At 43.5% G+C, this 20,031-nt stretch overlaps 1 protein-coding gene across 6 annotated transcripts in view; it reads left to right on the forward strand.

The window, feature by feature from the left end:
* The window catches only part of LOC144596672 (latent-transforming growth factor beta-binding protein 1-like), a 289,705-nt gene that overhangs the window by 40,482 nt on the left and 229,192 nt on the right, over window positions 1-20,031 (forward strand). For all 6 annotated transcript variants that reach the window (XM_078405313.1, XM_078405317.1, XM_078405316.1 and 3 more), the window contains exon 4: window positions 15,695-15,855. In XM_078405313.1, the coding sequence (XP_078261439.1) occupies window positions 15,695-15,855 (161 nt within the window). The remainder of the gene's footprint in view (window positions 1-15,694; window positions 15,856-20,031) is intronic.

The following is a 20,031-nucleotide window of genomic DNA, read 5'->3' on the forward strand; positions in this document are numbered from 1 at the left end:
CAGTGCTTGGAATTATGATGTTATGCCCCTTATTGAATTGAATTTAATTGATTGATTAAATATTATTAGCTAAGTATGTATACATACAAGGAAATTGCCTTGGTGCTTTGCTTGCAGTAACAACATGATGTACAGTAAACAATTAAGAATAAAACATTATAATTTAAACATGTGAAGAATGAAATAAAATACCAGAGCAAAAGGAGGTTACAGAATTTTGGTTGTTGAGTAGACCTACTGCTCGTGGGAAAAAAAGCTGTTATGTCCGGCTGTGGCTGCTTTGACAGTCTGGAGTCGCCTTGCAGAGGGAAGTGCTTCAAAGAGTTTGTGGCCAGGGTGAGAGGGGTCAGATGATCTTACCCACTCACTTCCTGGCCCTTGCAGCGTACAGTTCGTCGATGGGGGGAAGGTTTCAGCCAACAATCTTCTCAGCTGATCGAACGATGCGCTGCAGCCTCCGGATGTCGTGCTTGGTGGCTGAGCCAAACCAGACCATGATGGAGAAGGTGAGGACGGACTCTACGATGGCAGTACAGCATCTGCCTGTGGCAGATTGTGTTTTCTCAGCTGCCGCAGGGTACATCATCTGATGGGCCACTTTCACTTTTTATGATGGTGGCCTCCCATTTAAGGTCCCTGGAGATAATGGTTCTAAGGAACTTAAATGACTCCACAGATGTGACTGTGGTGTCGTTGATGGTGAGTGGGGGGGAGGGGGACACAACTGGCAAAGGGACACAACTGGCAGCTCAACTTGCCTGGATTTTGATCTTTCAGATGAGAAAGAGAGCAGGGGTAAAAGAGGTGAAGGAGTTGCTTTGTTATAAACAGGGCGAATGTGATAGCAGTACTCAGGATATACTGGAGCGTACGACTGCTGAGGCAATATGGTTTGAGCTCAAAAAGAAAAAAAGGAGCAATTACTCCTAATGGAATTATATTCTAGGCCGCCAATAGCCATTGGGGGATAGAGGATCAGATGTGTTGACAGATTATGGAAGGATGCCAGAACCTTCTTGTCGTGGGGGACTTTAACTTCCCCAATATTTGACTGGGACTTTACTTTAGGCTTTAGAGACAGAGCATGGAGACAGGCCCTTCAGCCCACCGAGTCCACGCCAACCAGCGATCACCCCATACACTAGCACCATCCTATACACGAGGGACAATTTACAATTTACAGAAGCCATTTTGTGCACCATGCCAACTTCCCAAAGCACTTCATGCCGATGGATGTCAGAGCCACTGGATAATAGCAGGGCCCATACGGTCCTCGAAAGTCCTGGAATTTGAAACCCTGTTTTTCAAGGCCTTGAAAGTCCTTGGATTTATCATAGGTCCTTAAGTCCTTGAAAATTCACTTTTTATGATAAAAGTATTAATTCGTACAGAGTAATGTGGCGTTTTTTCATCGTTTATATTGCGTATTTTTAATAAAAGTCGGGAAACATTGTTAGACATGTTTGTCTTTGTTGCCTATTTACATATTCTCTTACCTGCTTTGTCGCTGAGAATAAAGACATTGCAGAAGCAAGAATGTGTCTCTTGTCTGGTATTCATTTATGAACATGATGAGCTTGCATTACGGGCACGCGTAGAAAGATCAAAGGAACCGCCAGCTGACAAACCGCCTAACGGAGGTTGTGTAGCAACCCGCCTCCCAGCCTGGGCGGCCGCCATTGGTGACGCACATGACCACTGGCTGTCAGGTGGGGCGCGGGGCGGTGATGTCACCTTGTCCCGTATTTGGGAGTGAGAACGTTGGCAACCCTAAGATAGGACCACGTGACTAAGTGTACGGAAAGTATTAACTGCACTGCTGATCGGAGAGGAGTCGGAGTGGGAAATGATCATGCAACAAAAGTCACGACAGCCATGACAGTTCTCTCCATTCACTGACAGATTTCAGAAAACAGCAATGCCGGGTCGTTATATGTTTAACACTAGATGGATCGATGATCCAAAGTATCAAGAGTGGATCGCTAAAGCTGACATTCATCATGCCAAATGTCGACTCTGTCATAAGACAATAGACTTGTCCAGCATCGGTGAATCGGCGCTCACTAGTCATGGAAAAGGAGCTAAACACCAAAAGTTATTAGCTGACCTACGTGAAGAAAACCGGAGCAAGATGACCATAACATAATTCTTTACAAAAGACTCAAGTAGTAAGTCTACCTCAGGCTCAGCCGCACCCGCAACTGCCCATAAACCACCAGATGCACCGTCTTCATCCTCTTCAGACTCGGGGACTACGTTGGCGAGTAGCAAGCCCCGTGCACAATCAGCTCCAGTGTCATTTGCGAGCAACACGGATACATTAAAAGCCGAATTACGGTGGGTAGTGAGACAAGTGACAGCACACAATAGTTACAAATCATCCGAAGATGCGGGTGAACTGTTCAGGATGATGGTTCCTGATAGCGAGATAACCTGCAGGTTTCAGTGTGGTGAGAAATAAACCTATTTATCTGTCTTCGGGTTGGTGACACACTTTAAAGATTTGTTGACATTGCGTGTAAAAGAACAAGATCATTATGTCCTCCTCGTCGACGAGTCCCTTAACTCCGAAACGCACAACAAGCAGATGGACATATATATCCGACATATATGGACAGAATTGTTTTTGTTACCTAGGATCCCAGTTCATGGGGCATGGATCATCTGAAATTATGCTGGAAAAATTCCTTCTGGGTCTCGGTGATTTGCCATTGAGGAATCTAGTGCAAATCTCTATGGATGGACTAAATGTCAACTGGAAGTTTCACCGCCTGTTACAAGAAGAGATAAAGAAGAAATTTGACAACCTACCACTGAACTTGGGCAATTGTGGACTGCATATTGTACATGGTGCATTCAAACGTGGGATGAATGCCTCTGATTGGCATGTTGGTGAAGTCTTGAGAAGCATGTACTGGTTGTTTAAGGACACTCCAGCTCGCTGAGAGGACTACATGAAAGCCATCGGCAAATCTGTTCCTAAATGGCCCCTCAAGTTTTGTCAGACTAGGTGGACTGAGAATGCCCCAGTTGCTGAGAGAGCCTTGAAAGTTTTGCCAGATATGCAGAAGTATGTAGATGCTGTACAGAAGAAGAAAGTGCGTCATCCCCAAACTAAGTCCTATGAAGGAGTGAAGGAAGGTTGCAATGATCCATTACAACCAGCAAAGCTTGCCTTTGTGATTTCGGTTGCCAAAGAGATCACACCATTCCTAACTTCCTACCAAACAGACAAGCCTATGTTACCTTTCCTGTCATCAGACTTGTTCGGGATGGTAAGGAGCCTTATGAGTCGCTACATGAAGGCGGAAGAGATGAAGAAAGTCACATCATCACAGCATCTGGCTAATGTGGATCTTGCAGACAAGACCAAGCTTTCCCACTTGAAGCAGGTGGATTTGGGATTCTGTACTGAGGAGAAACTGAAAGGCGCCAAGAACATCAGTGAAAGAAGAGCCTTGGAGTTTTGTATTGCATGTAGAGACTTTCTTCAAACAACAGTTGGAAGGTGCTTGAGAAATCACCCATCCAGTACTCCTTAGCTAGGACAATGGTTTGCCTTGACCCCAAGAAGATGGCAGTAGAAAATACAGAACCATGCACCATCAAGATGAAACTCCTCCTGAAGATCCTGCTGGAATCAAAGCTAGTGAATGAGAGTGATTGCGAGGATATCATTAGGCAGTATAAGCTATTCCTTGAACATGCGGCAAAGAGCACCACCTTCAAGAACTTTGATTATTCCTCACACAGAGTGGACACATTGCTTCAAGAGATTATGGGTACCAGTCCAGCATACAGAAAGATCTGGAAGACAATTGAGATGTTACTCCTACTTTCTCATGGCCAGGCCACTGTAGAACGTGGCTTTTCAATCAATCGTCAAGTGGAAACTGACCTCAGTGAGGACTCGCATGTTGCACTGCATATTATCTGTGACCATGCAGCATCGGTCGGAGGTTACAAGAACATAGAACTGACAAAGTCATTGCTTCTTTCAGCTTCCAGTGCAAGCCACAGGTATATGGCATACCTTGATGATAAGAGGAAAGCCAAGGAGAATGTGACCATGCAGTAAAAAAGAAATGCTTTGATGCCAGAACTAGATCAGATGAAATGCAAGAAGAGGTGTATGGACGACGACATCAGGGCATTAACAGAGAGTGCTGATACATATGCTGAGAAGGCAGAAACATCCAGAAGCTTCACCATGATCACCAAGTCCAACAGCATGCACAGATCTGCCAGTGAAAAGAGTGTTGAGCTGAAAAAGTGCAACAAATCATAGAAGACAAATTCACTGAAATAAAAAAACTTCTAAATAAGAAGAGCTTGAAAAATGAAATAGCAAAGTTTTCCATTATCATGATTTCAGATTGAACAACTAAGAGATGAGAAAATGGACCAACAGTGCTCTATTGAAGTACGAATATAGATAAGTTGACCATCTTGTGTGTAATTATTATTTAGTTTAGTGTCGTTCTGTGCAACCTGGACTAATGGATTGACTGATCGATCACCTTCTCAGATTTCACTGAAAATCAGTGTCTGTACATCAGAGCACACAAGTCACACAACAGAAAGCAAGGTCTCAACTCCAAATTCCAATGGGCATTTGGCAATAATTCGAGCTAAATTAATGGTTCATAACTTCGAAGGAACTTTGAGTTGAAATTTGATTTTTCTGCTGTGTTCTTTGTACCCAGAGGTGTGCAAAACATAATTTTCAATCAAATCTGAGATGGTGACCAGTCAACCATCTTACTGGTACAGAATCAAATCATCCAATACCAAATGATTTATAAGCAAGTCTTTGATAAACCATCAATGTTTGCTGGATTTTGGCCCTTGAAAATAGGATTTTTGGACCTTGAAAGTCCTTGAATTTATAGCTGTTCCAAGTGTACGAACCCTATAATAGTCATCAAGACACGTGACCTTGTTTGTTTTGGCACCAGGATGATGGTGGTCTTAAAGTAGGTGGGGAAACTCAAAATGGAGTAGGGAGGGATTAGGAATATCTACACATATTCCTGCTAGCTGGTACACGCAGGATCTGAGAATGTGAGGATTCCATCTGGGCCAATCGTTTTCTCTGTCGGTTTACTCTAATGTGGCTTTGATGGTTATGTAGCAATGGTAGAAGGTGTTTGTGCCTCAGGAGATGATGGTATTTTGGTAGCACGCTCATGAGGATGGCCTGGTTGATGTGGATGGCTGTGATGAACAAGATCTTTGGGTACTCCGCTTTAAAGCTACTGTCTACAGAGTGTACAGAGTAAACAATGGGCTGAAAGGCCTACTTCTGCTCCTAGAGCTTATGAACCTTTAATGATTGTGTTAACGTACGATGAGCATTTGAAGGCACTGGGCCTATGCTCGCTGGAGTTTAGAAAGAAGAAGGGGGACCTCATTGAAACTTACCGAATAGTGAAAGGCCTGGATAGAGTGAATGTAGAGAGGATGTTTCCACGATGTTTCCACAATGTTTCCTTTAGAAAGGAGATGAGGAGGAAATTCTTTAGTCAAAGGGTGGTGAATCTGTGGAATTTATTGCCACAGATGCCTGTGGAGGCCTAGTCAATGTATTTTTTTTTTGATGGAGATTGACAGATTCTTGATTGGTACAGGTGTCAAGGGCTATGGGGAGAAGGCAGGAGAATGGGGTTGAGAGGGAGAGATAGATGGTGGCGGCACGGTGGCGCAGCATTAGAGTTGCTGCCTTACAGCGAATGCAGCGCCGGAGACTCAGGTTCGATCCTGACTACGGGTGCCGTCTGTACGGAGTTTGTACGTTCTCCCCGTGACCTGCGTGGGTTTTCTCCGAGATCTTCGGTTTCCTCCCACACTCCAAAGACGTACAGGTATGTAGGTTAATTGACTGGGTAAAAGTAAAAATTGTCCCTAGTGTATGTAGGATAATGTTAATGTGCGGGGATCGCTGGGCAGCATGGACTCGATGGGCCGAAGGGCCTGTTTCCGCGCTGTATCTCTAAATCTAAAAAAATAAATAAATCTAGATCAGCCATGATGGAATGGTGGAGTAGACATGATGGGCCGAATGGCCTAATTCTGCTCCTAAAACTTACTGGTAGTTCTGTAGTTCATCCAATGCAGGCTTAGCATCAGCATAGGGTGGGATGCAAACTGCTATTAGGATAGTGAAGTGAATTCCAGCAGTAGATAATAGGGACGGCATTTCACTGCTGGATATTCTAGGTCCAGGGAACAGAAACAACAGGATAACTACTTCCGCACACCAAGTGTTTATTAGGAAGCAGATCCCTCCATCCCTACCTTCCTGAGGAAGCCATAATCTCCATCTGGTGAACTGAGAAGCCCTCGGGTTGTGTGGCACAGTTAGGTGAAGCAGGTGGGAGCCATGACTCTATAAAACAGAGCACACAGCAGTGTCTCATTTCCTTAAGGTAGGTGAGTCTAACTTTAAGTTCATCCAGCTTGTTTTCAATAGCTTGGACATTTGCTATGACTATATTGGAGAGGCAGCACATTGTTTCATTCTCACCTACAGACCAGCACATTTCTCACACTTCCTTGGTTAGCAGTTGATTTGGATCGGATCTAGGATTTGGTGTGCAGTGAAGAAATCTTCCCGAGACATTGTAACTTATTAAGCCAATTGGAAATGGAAGGGAAAGAGATGATCGAGCGAGCATAGAAACATAGAAAATAGGTGCCATTCGGCCATTCGAGCCTGCACCGCCATTCAATATGATCATGGCTGATCATCCAACTCAGTATCCCGTACCTGCCTTCTCTCCATACCCCCTGATCCCTTTAGCCACAAGGGCCACATCTAACTCCCTCTTAAATATAGCCAATGAACTGGCCTCAACTACCTTCTGTGGCAGAGAATTCCACAGATTCACCACTCTCTGTGTGAAAAAAAACGTTCTCATCTCGGTCCTAAAAGACTTCCCCCTTATCCTTAAACTGTGACCCCTTGTTCTGGACTTCCCCAACATCGGGAACAATCTTCCTGCATCCAGCCTGTCCAACCCCTTAAGAATTTTGTAAGTTTCTATAAGATCCCCCCTCAATCTTCTAAATTCCAGCGAGTACAAGCCGAGTCTATCCAGTCTTTCTTCATATGAAAGTCCTGCCATCCCAGGAATCAATCTGGTGAACCTTCTCTGTACTCCCTCTATGGCAAGAATGTCTTTCCTCAGATCAGGTGCATGATAACTTATGCTGAAAGAAAAGTAAAAATACATTTATTTAAACAAATTCCATAAAATGATTTAAAAGCTACAGTAATAAAATGTCAGGCTGACCTCTATTGAGCTGAGGCCAGGTGCCAGCTCTCAGCCGCCTCCTCATACGTACCCCTTGAACATGACCCCACAGACAAACACCAGACCATCTCCCAGACTGTTACCGATCTCATCACCTCTGGCGATCCCCCCTCCGCAGTCTCCAACCTTGTAGTTCTCCAGCCCCAAACTCCCCAGTGTGGGTGAACCACCATGAGGGGTGGGTAGAACAAAGGAGAATCGCTGGCGTGGGATACTTTGTAACTACGTCTCCGCCCTCTGTGTGGCAACTCTTTGCAAACCTTCGGTATGCAAAACAAAGAATATCACTGTAAAGTCACGTGTGACAATGAAGTTTCATTCCTTCATTCCATCTCCTTTCCAAAACCCACAAACAGTACTGCCCCGGCAGATCCATTGTTCCTGCCTGCTCCTGGCCCCCGGAACTCATTTCCAAATACTTTGATTACGTCTTGTGTCCTCCTGTCCAGTCCCCGTAGACCTACATCCCAGACACATCATACGTCCTAATATAAGAAAATAACTGCAGATGCTGGTACAAATCGATTTATTCACAAAATGCTGGAGTAACTCAGCAGGTCAGGCAGCATCTCGGGAGAGAAGGAATGGGTGACGTTTCGGGTCGGGTCTGAAGAAGGGTCTCGACCCGAAACGTCACCCATTCCTTCTCTCCCGAGATGCTGCCTGACCTGCTGAGTTACTCCAGCATTTTGTGAATACATCATACGTCCTTCAACTCTTCATTAACTTTCAATTTCTAGGCCACATTGCCTCGTATTATGTGTGTTCAGTCCCTTTACACCTCCCATCCCCCACCAGGAAGGTCTCAAGGCCCTCCAATTCTTCCTTGAAAAGAGATCAATCGTTTCCCCTCTACTAATGCTCCTACACCTGGCAGAACTTGTCTTCGCCCTCAACAACTTCTCTTTGATTCATCTCACTATCTTCAAGTTGAGGGTGTAGCCATGGGGACTTGCATGGGCCCCAACTTTGCCTTCTAGTTGGTTACGTCAAACAGTCTTTATTCCAAACGTACACTGGCCACATCCCCTTGCTCTTTCTCTGCTACATCAATGACTGCATCAGAGCTACCTCTTGCACCCATGCTCAACTTATTGATTTCAATAGGTGTATCACTAACTTTCACCGAATTCACTGAGATGATTCACTGAAATTCACCAAGATGAGGTGGTCTACACCGCATCTGCGCCCAAGATAATGTGTTCCATACCAGGACGTCCGAGATGTCCTCATTCTTTAGGGAACGGGGGGGGGGGGGGGGGGGGTCAATGAACTATTGTACATTTCCTTGAACATTGTCTGCTTTGATCTGTCCTTTCACACCATACATTCTCTTTATACCTTCCATATCTCCAGTTCCTCTCTCCCCTGACTGTCTGAAGAAGGGTCTCGACCCAAAATGTCACCCATTCCTTCTCTCCAGAAATGCTGCCTGTCCTGCTGAGTTACAGCAGCATTTTGTGTCTATGTCAAATTCACTTGGATTATCACTGACCTTTCTCTCCCCTTTCTTGAACTCTCTGTCTCCATCACGGGGGACAAACTAGCGACTGGTATTGAATACAAACCCACCAACTCCCACAGTTATCTGGGTTACACCTCCTCCCACCATGCCTCTTGCATAGATGCTACCTCTTCCTCTCATTTTCTCCGTCTCCCCGTCTCCGCCACATTTGCTCCTAAGATGAGGCTTTCTATTCTCGGACATGGTCTTCTTACTTTAGCAAACATGGTTTCCTCCCTGCTGTCATAGATGGATCCCTCACCTGCATCTCCTCAATTTCCCTTGTTTCTGCTCTTGATTCCACTGCCTCAAAAGAACAAGGAGTTCCCCTGATCCTCGCCTTTCACCGATCCAGCCTCCGCACCCAACACATAATTCCCCCACATTTACGACACCTTCAACATAATCCCACCAACCAGTCACAACTTTCCTTCCCTATCCCTTTCCGACTTCTGCAGAGACTACTCCCTCCGCAACTCCTTGGTTCAGTCATTTATCACCTGCTCCCCAGGTACTTCACCAGCAACTGTAGGAAATGTAACACCTGTCCCTTACCCTCCTTCCTCACATCCATCAAGAGATCCCAGCATTCTTCCAGGTTGGATAGAGGTTCACGGGCACCTCCTCTAACCTCATCTTCTGCCTCCGGTGTTTCCGATGAAGCCTCCTTCACATCGGTGAGACCAAGCGTGGACTCGGCAACCATTTTGCCAAGCAGTTAAGCTCGGTCCGCTAAATCTCATGGTTGCCAACCATTTTAATTCCCCCTTCCATTCCCATATTTTGGTCCTGGGCCTCTTCCATTGCCTGAGTGAGGCCACATGCAAACTGGGGAGACAGCACCTCATGCCAGGAAATGCTGGAGAAACCCAGCAGGTCAGGCAGCATGTCTGAAGAACATCGATAGGTCTGAAGAAAGGGTCAACCCGAAACATCAATTATCCATGTTGCATATCCCCTTCCACCTATATTCCTCCTTTTGGATTCACAGTTTTCATTTCTTCTATCCTTATCTTACACCTTTTAGCTTTTCATCTCTGTGCAACCATATCCCTATCACCCCACCCCACACCAGTATGCATCTATCACTTGTCAGGCTTTGCCCTGGCCCTCCCCTCCCTTTAGCTTTGAAGAAGGATCCCGACCTAAATCTTTGTTTATCCATGTTTTCCAGAGATGCTGCCTGACCCACTGAGTTACTCCAGCACTTTATCTCCATTTTTGTAAACCAGCGTCTCTAGTTCCTTCTTTGTCTGTAATAAAATGTCACACTCATGTAACTATATTGGGGAAGTTATTTGGTATTATTTAAAACATGTTCCTGCTTTAAAAGGCAAACCTTTCATTTTTCTTGTCTGTTTTTGTAGGTATCTGATAGTTTTGTTCCACAAATTCCTGGCTTTCAATGTGGAATTATGTGCTGAGGTATTAGTGTTTTGAATCTTATGGAGGAGTGAGGCTAATCTCTCGGCTCTTTCTTGACCTCCAAATTTAACTGCTTGCATGCATACACTGGAAATTACAGTCTTGTTTACTCAAGAATAACAAGAATTGCTGATTGGTCTATTGTTCATCTTTATGTAAAATCTGAGGCAAACTTTGCAATATCTTTTAGTACAAATTCAGTTTTGTCAATTTACTCAATGGAAATTGTTTGATAAAGAATTACAGTGGTGACTCGTGTAATTAGTTTTTATGAACACATTTGCAATATCTCTGGCCACCGCGAGTAACCAGCAGGTCTCCCCTTTGATTTCAGCAGCCCACCTCTCTCCTCCACTTCTCTTTTTTTTCCCTTTTATTTGGATTTTTTCGTACCACAGATCATTAATTGAAGTGGAAACAAAAATTTGCTAGAATTTGCCTTACACTTAACTGTCTTGGAACTGGGATTAAGGATGAATTCCAGACAAGTTGGGAGAGATTTTTTATGGATACAGAGCCTTAATTAGAAGCATGCCCGAATGTTACTTCTCTCAGTCAATGCATTTTCAGTTTCATAGAAAAAGCAGGTGCCTGACGAGGTTAACGTCCTTGCATGTCTACTGTGGGTCAATGTAGTCTGCAGGATTGCTTTCACAAAGGCAGTCAAAATAAATTTTGCTCCAAATACTTTTTAATTACGACATATTTCTCCGAGGTTACATTACATGGTGCTTACCTCTCTTTTTCAGTTCTAACTTTGTGGAATGTGTGTGTAATGACATCTGGTTTACCGGAATAGCAGAGACTTTCAGATAGTGATTGCTTTCTTCCCAGAGCTTGATTTATAAGTTTTAAACTTTAAGTTAATTATGTTACTTTTGCAGGAGTCACATTCATCTTATTTAGTTTGGATACATTGCCTCATTTTTTTATCAGGCCGATATGTAATCTATTTGGAAACTTTGCCTCCATGTTGATCAGCTGATTCCTGCATGCACCATTTTAGTGGAACACTGCAGCTGGGGTTTCATACAATGCCCAGATCAGTACAGTATAGGGAGAGCCGATTCAGCCCACGATGTCTGTACTGAACATAATACAAATGAAGATAACCTTTTCTGTATTCACGTGGACCACATCTCTCCACTCCTGGTATAAGCACAGGACTATTGTATCTACTTCCATCGCCACCCCTTTCAATGCGTTCCAAGCACCCACCACTTTCTGTGGGGGAAAAAACATTTGCACATGTTCTGCACATCTTCTTTAAACTTTTCCCCTCTGACTTTAAAGCTTTGTCTTGGACATTTCCGCTCTGGTAAAAAGGTTCTAAATCTCCCCTATTTGCTTTCATAATTTTATAAACTTCTATCAGCTCTCTTCTCAGCGTCCAACACTTCAGAGAAAATATTCAAGTTTGTCCGACCTCTCCACATGGCTAATAGCCTCTAATCCATGCAGAATCCTGGTCAACAAAACAAAGGAGCTAGTAATCGACTTCTGGAAGCTGGGTGGCTTACACAACCCAGTCTGCATTGATGGTGCCGAAGTGAAGATGGCAGAGAGCATAAATATCAATTTGTCCTGGTCCAACCACATTGACACTGTGACCAAGAAAGCACAACAACTTCCATACAAGACTAAGAAAATTTGACATGTCTGCAATGACTCTTAACAATGTCTATAGATGTACCGTAGAAATCATCCTTTTGGCATCCATCACCACCTGGTTTGAAAAGAATGGTCTCGACCCGAAACGTCACCCATTCCTTCTCTCTTCAGATGCTGCCTGACCTGCTGAGTTACTCCAGCATTTTGTGAAATAAATACCTTCGATTTGTACCAGCATCTGCAGTTATTTTCTTACGCTGGTTTGGCAACTGCTCTGCTCAAGACCGCAAGATGTTGCAAAGTGATATAGTGCAGATCAGTTGATAACAAAATATGACTCCCCCACCCATCCATCGACTTCATCTACAGTTCACACTGCCTTGGGAAAACAAAAATTAAAAAAAAAAAAAAAATCAAATACCAATTGCATCCTCGTCATTTCCTGCCACTTTTAGATCTCTGTTCTGGACGCTGTGTCTTTGCCCACCTACCCTGTTCCAGTGAAGCCCAACACAGGCATGAGGAAAACTATCTTATCTCCAATGAGAGACAAGGCAGCCTCAGCACACTGTATTGAACCAAAGACTTTCTCATCATCACCCTTTCCACTTTGTATCAGAACTGGCTCATTCTTATGAAATGTCGCCAGCTTGAAACGTCACCTCTGCATCTGCCTCCATAAATGGTGTCGACCTGCTGAGCTTTTCCAGCATTCACTACTTATTTCAACTTTTTATGGGAACTGAATTGCTTGGTGCTAACCTATTAAAAACCTGAGATATAATATATCTGCCCAATGAAGCAAGGGAAAGTTCTGGGAATTTTTCTCCAGTGGTTTTCTTGTAGTGAACATTAGAGATACTGCGTGGAAACAGGCCGTTCGGCCCACCGAGTCTGTGCTGGCCATTCATCATGCACATACTAGTTCCATGTTAGACCAGTTTCGTATCCCACAGAAGCCTACAAACCTGCACGTCTTTGGAATGTGGGAAGAAACCAGAGCACCTGTAGAAAACCCACACAGTCAAAGGGAGAACATACAAACGCCTGTTAGGTTTGAACCTGGATCCCTGGCACTGTAAGGCAGCAACTCTACCACTGTACCACTGCACTTCATGAATTAACTAACCATCAGTAATCAGCGCACAAATGAATGAATAAGGATTCCCAATCTGCCGCAGTGCTTCAGTTTTGTTTCTTTCATGTGCAGCCTTTATATTCCCTCCAGTTTTAATTACAGTGACTGGCTGATTTAATCATTTGAAACAAAGTTGTGAAATAAAAGTATGTGGTTTGCGTGAGTGCTTTGCACAAACAAAGACAATGCACACACATTTGATGATTAAGTCAAAGAGGCATACAGCGTGGAAACAGGCCCTTCTGCCCAACTTGCCCACACAAACCAACATGTGCCACCTGTACTAGTCCCACCTGCCTGCATTTGGCCCATATCCCCCCAAATCTGTCCTATCCATGTACCTGTCCAATTGTTTCCTAAACGTTGTAATAGTCTCTGCCTTAACTACCCTCTCTGGCAGCTTAATAGTGTAAGAAAATAACTACAGATGCTGGTACAAATCAAAGGTATTTATTTCACAAAATGCTGGAGTAACTCAGCAGGTCAGGCAGCATCTCAAGAGAGAAGGAATGGGTGACGTTTTGGGTCGAGACCCTTCTTCAGACTGAACTCTCTGGCAGCTTGTTCCATACACCCACCACCCTTTGTGTGAAAAAGTTACCCCTCAGATTCCTATTAAATCTTTCCCACTTCACGTTAAACCTATGTCCTCTGGTTCTCGATTCTCCTGCTCTGGGCAAGAGACACAGTGCGTCTACCCGATCTATTCCTCTCATGATTTTATGATGTCTCTCATGATGTGATGTGGTGGGCAGATGTAGTCTTGGGAATAATCTTCCTTGTAGTGCCTTCATTGGTTCTACAGTGATGTATGGGAAATTAACAATTCCTGTGGGAAATGTGAAGGCTGCATACATCATTCCCCATTCGTACCGTTACCGTGAAGGAATGCCATGAGGTCAGCACTTTCCTTTGTGAGCCGACTCTACCTCATTTATTCCCAGGCTGTCCTCTGGTCATTTTCTCTTACCCTGCATCGTCTCTTGTATCTAAATGCCTGTCTCTCTCTTTATGTCCACTTTTTCCACCTTCTGAGTCCCCTTTTTGGAGGATGAATCCGCAAGAACGTGGCAGATGGAAAAATAAAAACGGATGTTAAGTTTTCTGAATCTCTAATGACCACTAATCTTGACATGAGTTGAATTAATTAGAGGGGAAACTGCCATTTTCTCGACTGCCTTTTTGTGAAAATACAATTTAGATTTAGAGATACAGTGCGGAAACAGGCAACTTCAGCCCACCGAGTCCGCGCCGCCCAGCGATCCCCGCTCATTAACACTATCCTACACACACTAGGGACAATTTTTACATTTACCCAGTCAATTAACCTACATACCTGTACGTCTTTGGAGTGTGGGAGGAAACCGAAGATCTCGGAGAAAACCCACACAGGTCACGGGGAGAACGTACAAACTCCATACAGACGGCGCCCGTAGTCAGGATCGAACCTGAGTCTCCGGCGCTGCATTCGCTGTAAGGCAGCAACTCTACCGCTGTGCCATGGTACAATCAGGTCAATGACTCAGGCGATTTTACTGTAACTGCACAAGAGCGTTATAACATCATGCATTGTTGTCACCAGGGCATAGGCCTTCCATTACACTGGTTCTCATTCCTCATTTAATTCTTCCAAACTGCTACTGTGTCTCATGTTCACAGAATAAGTAAATGGTGCAAAAGCAAATATTTTTAGCACAACAATATGATTAAAGATTACTTGAATTCTTTCTAATGGAAGAAAAATATGGACAGGGGACTCCTGGGAGACATTTGAGGGAATTGAGTGGCCATCAGCACCCATCATTTTTGGTCTTCAGCACCCGTTATTTATTTTTGTTGCAACGACACTAAGTCTTATGTGGAAGACTTAAGTCGATTGTGGAATCCACATACGGTTTCAGGAGAATGTGATCGCAAGGATGCTGCACACCAGCACAACTAGTATAGCTGCTGCTCACAGCTCTAAAGATCTGGGTTCGTTCCTGACCTTTGGCATTTTCTACATGGAGTTTGCATGTAGTTTGCTCTGGTTTCCTCCAGTATTTTCAAGATGTGCAGGCTGGTTAGTTAATTGTCCATTGAAAATTGCCTCCATTGTTTGGGTGATGGGTGAAGTCTGGGGGATGTGATGGGAAAGCAGGGAGAATTAAATGGGATCAGTGTACGATTAATTTAAATGGGTGCGTTTAGTTTAGTTTAGAGATACAGTTTGGAAACGGGCCCTTCGGCCCACTGACCAGCGATGCACGCTGATTAACACTACCCTACACACAAGGGGCATTTTACAGTTATACCATGCCAATTAACCTGCAAACCTGTACGTCTTTGGAGTGTGGGAGGAAACCGAAGATCTCAGAGAAAACCCATGCTGGTTACGGGGAGAACGTAAAAACTCCGTACAGACAGCACGTGTAGTCAGGATCGAACCCGAGTCTCTGGCGCTATAACCACGACGCCACCGCGCTGCCAGATGCTTGATGGTTGGCATGTCTCTGTGGGCTAAAGTATTTATTTCCGTGTCCTTTGCTATGACTCCAGCGAAGTATTCAGGTAGTGTGAACAGGGTAATGTGCAAGTTAATGATTTAAAAAAAAAGTATTTTCTTTCCTCACCATGAAGCAATAACAATTGCCTTTGCGTTTAGCAGGGACTGCATAATAAATCATTATTTCTAATTTTGTTGCTTTCTTCCCCTTGCAGTTTGATGCCTCTGCCATCACAGCCACTGACGATGTTGGTACAGCGTGGCCAGTCTCAGCAGTTCACCTTCAAGCCCAAATATTACAGTCAGAAGTTTTATCCTGGAACGCACGGCGCTGAAGTTTCTCTTCCCCAAACCTCATCTGGATCCACTTACCAAGGTTAGTTTTACTATCGGATGTCCTCCAGACTTCAAATAGAGGGGGCTAGGCTAGTACAAGAGTTCGGAAATGACCTGATTAATTTTTGATAGGGATCTGTTCTCCTGTAGAGTTCTGTCTTTTCTGTTGTCACAGCGTACAGGAATATTATTATTTGTTGTCTGTTCACTGTTGTTTATTCCATCATAAACTTATGGGGGACCTTGCAGTCAATAGTTTTTCAGTGTGGAGATTACTGTGTCCCCATGGTTTGAGGTGCCCAGGCATCAGGAGTCGCTTACAATTGTAATTAACAGGAAAATTCTCCTCCTGCCAGTGATGCAACCAGTTAATATGCTCTCCACTGCACACCTCTCGATGTTCAAGAGAGTTTCTGTCAATCTGCTGAATCTCCTCAATCTTCTAAGGAAGTAGTGGCGTGGATGGGCTTTCTTTATGATTGTATTAATGGTCTGGGCCAGGACAGATCTTCAGAGATAAGCATCCCCAAGAACTTGAGGTTGACGTTTCCACTGCGAACCCATTGATGAAGCCATGTTCATGGATTCATACAGAAGCATGCAGGAAAGCACGGATCACTGTTGAGATTTGTGCCAGGGCTGAAGTTTCAGACACTCTTTTCCTCAGTCGACCAAAGGCCACGGCGGCACATCACAGGGGATGGTGAATTTCATCATCAATGTCTGACTTCATTGAGAGGTGGCTCTTAATATATGAGAAGCTGTCCACATATTCCAAGATCTTGCCGTGAACCTTTATTAAAAGAGGGTGACGTTGTACAGTGGGGCAGCTTGGCAGAGGACCTATTTCGTGTGGATTTTGAAAGTGAGACCCTTCCTCTTCTGTGCTTCAGTGAATGAGTTATTAGTAAAGACCGACCAGAATAACTTCTTTTCTGCAGCTTATTGACCATTTCTGTTGGGATTTCTCCAACCTCCCATTGCTCTCTAGGTGTGATTGAGACACCGTTGTTTGTCAAATTTTTGAAGTGACTTTTGTGCTCATTGTGGATGTAGTACTATTTCAGTCAGTTGCACAGGTTTTCAAATGATTTGCTGATTACCGATTCCTGATTGTGACCCTATATAAATTTGCTGCTGTTTTTTCTAACTTATAGTAGTGGTACACTTCAAAAGAAATCCTTTAACCCGAGGACTGAAGTCATGAAATGCTCAGTACTCAATGGAAGTTTTTCTTTTACTTCAAATTTCAGCTGAATAATTTTAAATTTCCTGTTGGGATTTTAAAACTGAGCTGACCCTGCTATTAAAACACGCTTGTCTTTTCACCAGAACCACAATATGAATGTGGCCAAGTGACTTCACATTATCTCAAATGCTGATGTAATGCTAAAGCTTTATAAGGCAAGGCACTGATCAGACCGTATTTGGAGTATTGTGAGCAGTTTTGGGCCCCATATCTGAGAAAGCATGTGGCGGCCGGCGTTGGAGAGGGTCCAGAGGAGATTTGCGAGAATGATTTACAAGAACACAAGGATGATTGTAAAATATGATGAGCTTTTGAAGGCACTGGGCCTGTACTCGGTAGAGTTTAGAAGGACGAGGGGGGGGACCTCATTGAAACTTACCGAATAGTGAAAGACCTGGATAGAGTGGATGTGGAGAAGATGTTTCCACTAGTAGGAGCGTCGAAGCCACATCCTCAGAATAAAAGGACGTACCTTCAGGAATTTCTTTAGTCAGTGGGTGGTGAATCTGTGGAATTCATTGCCACAGAATGGATATTTTTATGGTGGTGATTGATAGATTCTTGATTAGTAAGGGTGTCAAGGGTTATGAGGAGAAGGCAGGAGAAGGGGGTTGAGAGGGAAAGATAGACCAGCCACAATGGAATGGCGGAGTAGACTAGATTTTTTTAAATTCAGGACTTTCTGGATGCAATTCCACAGCCTTCCACACGAAATGTGAATTTATGAATATCAAGAAATGTGTCATTTAAAAATAGATGTTGCACTTATCCTCGGCTAGTGAGGTGGAACTTCTTCCAAGTTCAATACTTCTCATGTGGGACAGAAAAAAGGAAAATGTTGACCTGTGAGCATCACATGGAGAACAGTGATAGCCTTGGCTGAGATATTTCCCCACATCCCCTCATCTCTGTGTTCAAAAGCTTTGCTTGCATTTTGTAACCGAATCCAAGAGAAACATTTGTTTTTTTAAGGCCGTGCCTTTGGGGGAATAGATAAGCAAACTGGGAAGGGACACCATAAATAATATTATCGGACATATTCGGATGAATGTGAATGTTTTACCACATCGAAAATTAATTGTTTGTTTTAACCAAAATGTCTTTTTTTGGCTTTGTGGAAATACTCCATATATAATCCAGACGTTGCGGTTGTATTGATGGCAAAACTGTCAGCACTCAGTCAGTGCTCTATAAAACGGACAATTTATGATGTCTGCACAGATGAATTTAAAAGTGAATATTTGGAATTTGCTGTTAGTTAACCCGCTCTTGACCAGATGTACTGCTGCAATCTTTGCGTGTTTGAACAAAGCAGAACTAGTAACTTCAACTTTTTGTTTTACACACAGCGTTTGCTGCAAAAGATATTGGAATTTACTCGACCACTTTGAATAAGGTGTAATTATTTTTTGGACAGAGAAACTAATCTTTATGTGTGGGTTGGCATTCCCTCAGACATACAAGAATATTCCATAGATTTTATATGACTTTTCTGTTATTTTAGATATTTCAACTTTTTCCTTGTTTTATTCATTCATGGGATGGCACCAGCAGGAACAATCTTTATTACCCATCCCTAATTTCCTGGCTGGCAAATACATATCAGAGGGTACCTAAGAATCAAACACATTGTTTGGTATGGATTCATAAATAGACCAGACTGGGTAAGGATGGCACATTTCCTTTTCAGAAGGGCATCTGTGAACTAGTTGGGATTTTTTTTAGTCATTGATACTGATGCTAGTTTTTTAAATTCTAGATTTATTTAATTACTCGATGACTTCAAGGACTACAAAAGTAACAGACTACAAAATGACATTAGTGCAAAACACAATTATTTAAAAAAATCCATGCTAGTGCAAGAGGTGATCTGTAATGTTTTGTTACTAAAGTGAGATTAGGATTGTGCAGGTCAATTCAAGAACATGACTGTAGGAAAGTAGCGGTTCCTTAACCTTGTAGTGAGGATTTAAGAACTTTGCACCTCCTGCCTGATGGTAACAGTGAGACAAGGGCATGGCCTGGATGGTGGGGATTTTTGATGATAGATGCTGCCTGCTTGAGGCACGTCTCATGTAGATGCTTTTGATGGTGGCGACGGTTTTGCCTCTGCTGGACACATCATTTGGTGGTAGAATATTTTGGGACTTTCTCAAAATGAGTGTGCAAGTCTGCATATAAATACATTCAGAACAATGAAGAATGATTATATAATTATACATTTTCATTGTTGCAATGTTTGTATGTATTTTCTTGACAATGCTGAGCATATATTTTCCTAGGTGTGGAATGTTCACATCCCAAACATTGCCATTTGGTGACAGAGATTCAAGGAGGTGGGCATCCAGCATTTTCCCTGCCATTTACTATCAGTTCTCCACACAGCCTGTCAGGAGAATGTTGCAGTGTCAGAAGTGTTTTTTTCCAGATGGCACAGCAAACCAAGGCCCTGACTATCCTGGATAGAGTGGATGTGAAGAGGATGTTTCCACCAGTGAAGTCTAGGACCAGAGGTCATAGCCTCAGAATAAAAAGACGTTCCTTGAGGAAGGAGATGAGGAGGAATTTCTTTAGTCAGAGGGTGGTGAATTTGCGGAATTCATTGCCACAGAAGACTGTGGGAGGCCAAGTCAGTGGATATTTTCAAGGCAGAGATAGATAGATTCTTAATTGGTACGCCTGTCAGGAGTTAGGGGGAGAAGGCTGGAGAATGGGGTTGAGAGGGGAAGATAGATCAGCCATGGTGGAGTAGACTTGATGGACCGAATGGCCTAATTCTGCTCCTATCACTTACAAAATTATGAACTATCCCCTTAATTGGACATGAAAGTTTCCAGGACACCATTGAAAGAAAGCTGGGGAGCTACCCTTGGTGTACTGGCCAATATTTACTCTTCAGTCAGCATTGCCAAAACAAATTCTCTGGCACTTGTCGCTTTGCTGTCTGCGGGAACTTGATGTGTGCAA

This window comes from Rhinoraja longicauda, chromosome 9 (assembly GCF_053455715.1).
Source record: "Rhinoraja longicauda isolate Sanriku21f chromosome 9, sRhiLon1.1, whole genome shotgun sequence".
NCBI lineage: Eukaryota > Metazoa > Chordata > Chondrichthyes > Rajiformes > Arhynchobatidae > Rhinoraja > Rhinoraja longicauda.